At 42.7% G+C, this 8,909-nt stretch overlaps 1 protein-coding gene across 2 annotated transcripts in view; it reads right to left on the bottom strand.

The window, feature by feature from the left end:
* Positions 1-1,877: 1,877 nt before the first annotated feature.
* The window catches only part of DROSHA (drosha ribonuclease III), a 109,493-nt gene continuing 102,461 nt past the window's right edge, over positions 1,878-8,909 (bottom strand). For both annotated transcript variants that reach the window (XM_087707587.1, XM_087707589.1), the window contains exon 32: positions 1,878-2,363. In XM_087707587.1, the coding sequence (XP_087563713.1) occupies positions 2,233-2,363 (131 nt within the window). In that variant the 3' untranslated portion in view covers positions 1,878-2,232. The remainder of the gene's footprint in view (positions 2,364-8,909) is intronic.

Raw genomic sequence — 8,909 nt, 5'->3', positions numbered from 1 at the left:
GGGCAGGCGGAGTGGATCAATGTAATAGGGACAAGACAGTTCATCAAGCTTGGGTGATCTTGGTCTCAGTAAACAACTAAAGCACCTGTAATTCTGATAAACGGATCACCTATCAAAAGGAGGAAACACCCCAAAATACATCTATTCTTTAAAGTAAAACTTCCCACGTTAAAATCTTTTAGGTATCAACGAAATGTAAAAATATACCGATGATTAAGATTATTGAGAATGATGTTGAGCATTTAAAGAAGTTTTATTATTATTATTATTATTATTATTATTATTATTATTATTATTATTATTATTATTATTATTATTATTGGTTGATCGTAATTACTAAATTGTTTTGGACTCCTACCTTATGTAATATTAAAAAATAACAGCTACTGGCTGCTAGAAAATGAAATTATTTTTGATGCAGTTTAAATTATTTATGGAATTTGCAGATTTATGGTTTCTATTGATTTTTAAAAGAATGCTGGATTATATAACAACAGGCCTACATTGAAAAACAATGTTTTTAATATTAATGTACTGAACAAAAGTATATTAATGCTACATTCATGCTCCATTTTTGGAATGATAAATTTCAGAATAGTACCTAGCCCTAATTATTTCCCTCATGCTACTGTTATGTTTCTGATTTTGTTTAATCATCACAGAATTTCATAATTGCTTATATTTCCAGACACACATGTGTAAGAGTGTGTGAGTGTGTATGTGTTTGTGTGTGTATAATGTATACATACACACATACTATATGTGTATAATAAATATATACACACTATAATATGCATCATCATTGCAAAGATTGCATAACTTCAAATAGCAACTGAAAACAAAAATTGGGAAGATTAAGAAATATCACTTTCCTCACATCATTTAACAAGATATATTAACTTTTTTTAAAAATGGAATAAGCCTGGTAAAAATTATCACGGACAGAGAATAACAATAAATGCAAATATTGTTTATGTCTGGTGAACATCTTCCAACAAAATTATCAAAGACCAGGACACAAAATAAATATACAGCTGTGTGAAAAAGTCCTGCACGCTTTCAGTTTTAAGCTGTTACCTGTTTTAATCAACTTTTCCCTCATAGAATCTACATAAAATTAGTACTTTGATGAAAATTTCTGTAGTCGAATTGAGATGCATAATTTTTATTAATATAACCAAAGTCTTTTTAAGGTTTTGAGTGAGTTTATTGTGCTAAAACAAACACAACTTGAATTTTCGAGAATGTGAGGATGGAAAGTAGCCAATCAGGACTTTTTCACACAGCTGTATGGTCTAGTTCTAAGAGCAGATCAGTAAACGGAGATAAAATGGGACACCTTGAAATATGACAAGACACCTGGATTTCCCAACTGCCATAAAATGGAGGAGAAAGGCATATGGTGGAAGGAGAACCTGAATTAAATGGCGCTGGTCAGCGGGGTGAATGGTGGTTTGATGACATATGTGCCCCTTCATAAGCCACCCTTCTGTAAAACCGATAACTGATCAAGTTTTAGAGTTAGGGTTAACATCTGTGAAGATGTTACCAAGACAAGCAAAGTTTAATATATATTTTATTATTATTATGCGCCATCATGTCCCTGTCAATTCTTAGTGGCTGCATTTCTCCATTACAATCTCAACGTGGTCCTTCAGGTGTCCACGTTGCCACTTGAATTGAAGCCGCCCCCCATACTCCCTCTGCTGGTTTTCCTCGTTTTCTCTTCCCCTCCATTCTTCCCAGTGTTAGAGCTTTCGCCAGAGAAGGGCATAATGTGTACGAAATAGGATAATTTGCGCCTGGTCATTTGTGCCCTGGGTTCATTTCATAAACATCTTCTTACCTGTAGCATGGCAGAGGCAGAAGGCAGCGGAAAAGAGCATTCTGTTTAATGCCTTATCATTTCATATGACACAACAATATGAATAACACTATTTTTTTCCCTTATTTTTAGAGCATGACATACTTTGAAATAAAACATTTTATTGTTCACAAACCTAGGCTGGGGACATCTTCAGAAAGCGTATGTTCTTCAAAAAATTCGTTTTTTAAATTTTATGAATACAGCTTTGCCTCTCAAAATGGAGATAAAACATATTAATAATATTTTTTTTAAAAAAAACCACAAAAGCAAACATGATTTCATTTAGTTTCATGAAACCAGGATGGGTTTTTTTTTTTATAGGCCATGGTCAAGGTTAAGCGGATATGCCACCGTTTCCTTCCCCCTTATTTCCTCAAGTCTTCTGAATCATCTAGATCTTTTTCTTGATGTTCTCGTTCCCACCTCATTTCTTTAAGCTCCTGCCGGTACTTCCGTTCAATGAACCGTTTTTGATGGGCCATCTGAGGAAAATTATCTGAGACAAGAAAAAATATTTCATATCAATAAAAGCAGTTAGCAGTTAGTCTTTAGTCCTATATACCGCTTCATAGGGCTTTCAGCCCTCTCTAAGCGGTTTACAGAGTCAGCATATCGCCCCCACAGTCTGGGTCCTCATTTCACCCACCTCGGAAGGATGGAAGGCTGAGTCAACCTTGAGCCGGTGAGATTAGAACCGCCGAATTGCAGCTAACAGTCAGCTGAAGTGGCCTGCAGTACTGCACCCTAACCACTGTGCCACCTCGGCTCTTAATAAAAGCCAGCCAATGACATGATCTTGCCACCATCAAATATAACACCCAGCTGTTATTATTGTATTAACAAGTCAGGATAAAGAGTTGCACATATTGGTGTGGTTGTAATCCCCTATTTACTTAGTAGTAGTCTACTGATTTATGTGAATAAGATTTATGTGAATAAGATTTATGTGAATAAGATTTATGTGAATAAGATTTATGTGAATAAGATTTATGTGAATAAGACTTATCACATTTGTTAGCAATCAGAATGATTTAAATGGAGTAAGCTCTAATAAATATTGGGATTCAGTTGAGATGCCACCTCAAAACTATGAAGCATTCAACTCTGTTTTCTATGTTATGAAAGTTTCCACAGAGATCCGCTGGAGTTGATGACTACTTAGAGATCATACTAGGATTGTAAGAAGGTGAGTGATCCTCGTATTCCATAAAATACTTGTTCAGCAACCTTCTACCATAAAACATGTCAGCAGAAGGGCTGGAAAGATCCTGATTATGATGATAAAATCCTACCACAAAACATAGATTATTAATGGATTAGACTGAGAAGTCCTGAAAAATTCTATCATTCTTCATCAAAGATGAGAAGAGGCCCATCTGGAGCTAATCAAGCCAATTTTCCCCCATTACTACTATAACAGGCATGTGTGTGTGTGTGTGAGAGAGAGAGAGAGAGAGAGAGACAGAGAGAGAGAGACAGAGAGAGAGAGAGAGAGAGAGAGACAGAGAGAGAGAGAGAAAGAGAGACACAGAGAGAGAGACAGACAGAGAGAGACAGAGAGAGAGACAGAGAGAGAGAGACAAAGAGAGAGAGAGAGAGAGACAGAGAGAGAGAGAGAGAAAGAGAGACACAGAGAGACAGACAGAGAGAGACAGAGAGAGAGACAGAGAGAGAGAGACAAAGAGAGAGAGAGACAGACAGACAGAGAGAGACAGAGAGAGAGAGAGAGACAGAGAGAGACAGAAAGAGAGAGAGAGAGACAGAGAGAGAGAGAGACAGAGAGAGAGACAGAGAGAGAGAGAGACAGAGAGAGAGAGAGAGACAGAGAGAGAGAGAGAGAGAGAGACAGAGAGAGAGAGAGAAAGAGAGACACAGAGAGAGAGACAGACAGAGAGAGACAGAGAGAGAGACAGAGAGAGAGAGACAAAGAGAGAGAGAGAGAGAGACAGAGAGAGAGAGAGAAAGAGAGACACAGAGAGACAGACAGAGAGAGACAGAGAGAGAGACAGAGAGAGAGAGACAAAGAGAGAGAGAGACAGACAGACAGAGAGAGACAGAGAGAGAGAGAGAGACAGAGAGAGACAGAAAGAGAGAGAGAGAGACAGAGAGAGAGAGAGACAGAGAGAGAGACAGAGAGAGAGAGAGACAGAGAGAGAGAGAGAGACAGAGAGAGAGACAGAGAGAGAGAGACAGAGAGAGAGACAGAGAGACAGAGAAGCCATTAGCCTCCTAAAGACCAAAGCACCCACTCCAGGAGCCAGAATCAGTTAAGACGACTCAGGAAAAGTGGTGCAAAATAAGGCGTAGAAACACATCAACAACGGTGATGCCAGATGGAAGGTCAGCGTGGAAAGTGTTGCCCGGGTTGAGTTCTGTGCCAGAGAACAAATTGCCACGTGTGATAGATGAGCTTGTGCTGATGCCGAAACAGCTGGTGTCCTTGGGAACAGGAGGCTTAACGAAGCCCCACCTGGGAAATTCAGCTGAAGCCAAAGGTGAAGGAAGGAAGAGCTACGGAAAAGCCGAGCTTTGGTGTCTTTCGAACTCAAGAGGATCTTATTAAGCACATCACTTCTCTGAAGCAATGTGACATTCTGCAGGTGAGAGAAACCATGACCGAGGGACCGAGATCTCCCAGTGGTGAAGGGTCAGAATGGATCATGCTCAGATTTCATCCCAACAAACAAAGGCATTTCTGCAGGAGCTGGGCAAAGAGAAGGCGTTTGGGCCAATTGGTTTACAAGGGAAGGCAAAGATTGGACGGGTCTTTTCTTATGATTTTTTCCTCCAGAATCCTTTAGAAACTTGATCACTCTTCAACATTTCTCTATTGTTTAATATAATTCAGAAATAAACGTCCTGGCTAAGAACGTAAGTGGAGAGTTACCTATCCAGCTAACATAAAAACTTGGTCATCAGAATCCCTGATCTGGTTTTGAAAACACATGAGCTGAATTAAAGACAAGAAGTATGCAGTCTTTTTTTTGGGCTGGGACTTTGGCCTTTAAGGGACCCTGCTCAAATGAGGAGAGGGTGTGATTTCATGCATATTTATTTTTAGTTAGTATTACTGCCCTTTGACTTAAACCAGCCCTTGGAGGTAGACCAAGTCAAGAATATAGCAATAGCAATAGCAGTTAGACTTATATACCGCTTCATAGGGCTTTCAGCCCTCTCTAAGCGGTTTACAGAGTCAGCATATTGCCCCCAACAACAATCCGGGTTCTCATTTCACCCACCTCGGAAGGATGGAAGGCTGAGTCAACCCTGAGCCGGTGAGATTTGAACCGCCGAACTGCAGGTAACAGCTGAAGTGGCTGCAGTACAGCACTCTAACCATTGCGCCACCTCGGCTCTTAATCTCACTGGCATTGCAGGGATCCCAGGATTTCCATTGTAATGTTGGAGGGTATAACAAGAGACTCTTGAAAGCTTGTCCATATTTCTTTCTATCCCAACGTATAGAGTATAGTAAAGAATATTAAGGCAGGGTTAATATGAGTTTCTTTCATTTGCTTCAATCTCTGGATTGTGTCATCTCTTCTCAAGGCCCCTCCTAAATGGCTTGTTCCTTCCTTCCTTCCCCAAGGTCAGCCTTAAATTCCTTTACATTGAAAAATGCCCAGTGTTAGGAATAGCTTTTTAAGAGGGCTCCAGGATCAGCCTACAATAGGCCTACAATAGGCCTACAATAGGTCCATGGATTGGTACCGGCATGTTGGGAAGCAAGCATGTGCAAGCATGTGCCTGTGTGAAGCCAGGTTCCACCACAAAACCACGTTCGACTAAAGCGCGCTTGTCGAAACCGTGTAGCTGACGTCATCATAGCGCGACAACAGTGCGGAGAAAAAAGCACGCTGTAAACGCTAAACCTAAAATTAACCCCTAAACCTAAACCTAACCTCCCTAAACCTAACCCTAAACCTAACCCTTAACCTAACCCTAAACCTAACCTAACCCTAACCCTAACCCTAACCCTAACCCTAAACCTAACCCTAAACCTAACCCTAAACCTAACCCTTACCTTAACTTGAATCGGCTTGCTTTCAAAGAGCTATTTAAAGCGCCCTTCTTTCTCCGCGCTCGCTGTTGTCGCCCTGCTGATGACGTCAGCGACACGGTTTAATCGGGCGCGCTTTAGTCGAGCGCGGTTTTGTCGTGCCACGGTGAAGCCATGCTCTACACTGTTGGTCCGTGGAAGATAATTCTTCTTCCGAAACTGGGCCCGGAAGCCAGAAAGGCTGGGGACCCCCTGGCCACAAGTCTAGAGGCACCTCTGGCCCAGAGGTTTCAGATTCTGTGCCCGTGTTATAGGTCAGTGTTTTTCAACTTTGGCTACTTTGACCTAGCTTGCTGGATAGGGACTTCTGGGAATGAAAGTCCAGACATCTTCAAATGGCCAAGGATGAGAAACACTGCCAGAGGGAAAGAACTGCAGGATGATTTAAAGGTTTCTTCCCAGGTCTCTACATCTCCCACAGTCACACCATGACGCAAATGATGAACAGAGAACAAATGTAGAAATGAAAATCTCCCCAGAAGCAGATATTCAACGAAAGAAAAGCCAAGATTACAAGCTGCCTGATGGAAGTGGATGTGCTCAGCTCCGATGGATAAAGCTCAGCTCCGATAAATAAATGCAGAGCAACCTCAGTCGGAGAGGTTTCAATAAGACGGAGAGTTACGTAGGGTTGTAATACAAAGATTTAGGTTCCCATTTGGCAGGAGCTTGTGCGTTTTGCCATCAGCCTTACAAGGTGAGCGCACTGCCCCCATCTAACAAAACAGCGACTTTATTTTAATCACTATATACCTAGATCATCAATGTCAGAGGGATACTCGCAGGCCTGAATTTAAGCACGGGCTTAAGTGCTTTGCTGGACCCAGGCCAGCGAGCTCTTTATACTTTACTCGACTGCGTCCCTGGCGATTGGATCTGAAATATGAATGCTTCCAAGGGATGATGATGATGATGATAAGGGGAGAAAGCTAGACATAAAAGTTGTGCAGAATAGCAAGCAAGCAAATATCCCCCCCCCCATCTAAGATTTCACCAAAATACAAGCCCACTTCAAACGACTCATCTCCTGCAAGGGACATTTCTCAGCAGGGGGAAAGGATTTTATTTAGAAACGGAGTCCTTGGTTCTTTCCCTCAATGCCCTCGTTCTCTATGCAGGCACAGTATGTGCTGGACGTATCCCGTGTCGACATCCATGGCCCCCTCAGGCTGAAGCCAACAACTATCCCCACCTCTGCAGATGTTTGCTCCTCTTCAAACTAGTTCCTCTGATAGCTGCCTGGGGGCAGGGGGGGCAGGAGATCCTAGTTCTTGCTCAACTCTGTGATAAATTATCACAAACGCTGGGCAATCCGTAATAAGGCTGTGGGAAAATGGCCCTGAGGGACAGGAGAGGGGGGGGGACGCTGCAGCTTTAGACAACGATTAGACAAGAGGGGTTTCAGCCCACAGAAGAACAAGGAAGGGGAAAGTTCTCCCGGAGACTCAGGGGGGGACTCCCCCTTGTTCTCTGAGAAGGAAGGAAGGAACATGGCCTAGGACCCGGATATCTACGAGACCGTCTTCTGCCGCGTACCTCCCTAAGACCGATAAGATCGCACAGGATGGGCCTTCTCCGGGTGCCATCAGCTGGACAATGCCATCTGGCGACGCCTCGGAGTAGGGCCTTCTCTGTTGCTGCTCCGGCCCTATGGAACGAGCGACCCCCGGAGATCCGGACCCTGCCCACTCTCATGGCCTTCCGTAAAGCTATCAAAACCTGGCTTTTCCGGCAGACCTGGGGCTGTTGACCTCTTGATTGAGGTCCAGCCCCGCTTAGACTGGGTGCATGTTGTGTTCCTTTTAATTTGTTGTGTCTTATTTGTTTTAATCCTTTTTAATATTTCTTATTCCTGTAAACCGCCCGGAGTCCTCCGGGATTGGGCGGCCTATAAATTCAATAAATGGAAATGGAAATGGAAGGAAGGGAGGGAGGGAGGGAGGGGAGAAGTACTTTCAGTGCTTAAAATCAAGGAAGTACTCGTGATTTTGACTTTTGGTTTGGACAATCTTGAAGGGCGGACACAATCTGAGTGAGCGGCAATCAAATCCCGATTTGTTATGAAAAGAGGAGTCTGTATAGGAAGTCCTTGACTTACAACAATTTCGTTTAATGACCATTCAAAGTTATAACGGCACTGAAAAAAAGATGTGACTGTTTTTCGCACAATCATTGCAACATCCCTATGGTCATGTGATCAAAACTGAGCTGCTTGGCAAGTGGCTCATATTTATGATAGGTCGCAGCATCCTGGGGTCGTGTGATCACCTTTTGCGACCGTCTGACAAGCCGAGTCAATGGGGAAGCCTGGCTTTCGTTTAACAGCCATGTTGCTAACTCAACAACGGCAGTGATTCACTTAACGACTGCGGCAAGAAAGGCCGTAAAATGGGACAAAACTTGCTAAAACTCAGCAACAGAAATTTTAGGCTCAATCGTGGTTGTAAATTGAGAATTACCCGCATTTTGTGAGCGCTACACAGGTAAATAGAGAAAGTCCGAGAGCCTGAAGGTCGATGCCCACTGGCAGAGACCACGCCTAAAAAGCAACATGGAGTTAAGTATCATTCATGACCGCGGAGATAAGAGAACCTAAAACTGTTTGTTCCACTAGTCAATAAATTGTTTTATTAACAGAAATGATCATTGTAAACAATGTTGGGGCAACACATTCACTTTAACCTTTAAGAGCCGAGGTGGCGCAGTGGTTAAATGCAGCACTGCAGGCTACTTCGGCTGACTGTTATCTGCAGTTCAGTGGTTCTAATCTCACCGGCTCAAGGTTGACTCAGCCTTCCATCCTTCCGAGGTGGGTGAAATGAGGACCCAGACTGTGGGGGCGATATGCTGACTCTGTAAACCGCCTAGAGAGGGCTGTAAAAGCGCTATGAAGCGGTATACAAGTTTAACTGCTATTGCTATTGCTAACCTGTATTTTCCCTCCGTTGCACATAATGCCTACAACTCTTCCTCAGAACTACT

The sequence above is a fragment of the Thamnophis sirtalis genome, unplaced genomic scaffold (genome assembly GCF_051295495.1).
Source record: "Thamnophis sirtalis isolate CommonGarterSnake01/CBP01778 unplaced genomic scaffold, rThaSir2_p1.2 scaffold_2, whole genome shotgun sequence".
Lineage (NCBI taxonomy): Eukaryota > Metazoa > Chordata > Lepidosauria > Squamata > Natricidae > Thamnophis > Thamnophis sirtalis.
The sequence above is the reverse complement of the archived record's forward strand: the minus strand, read 5'-3'. Positions and strand labels throughout refer to the sequence as shown.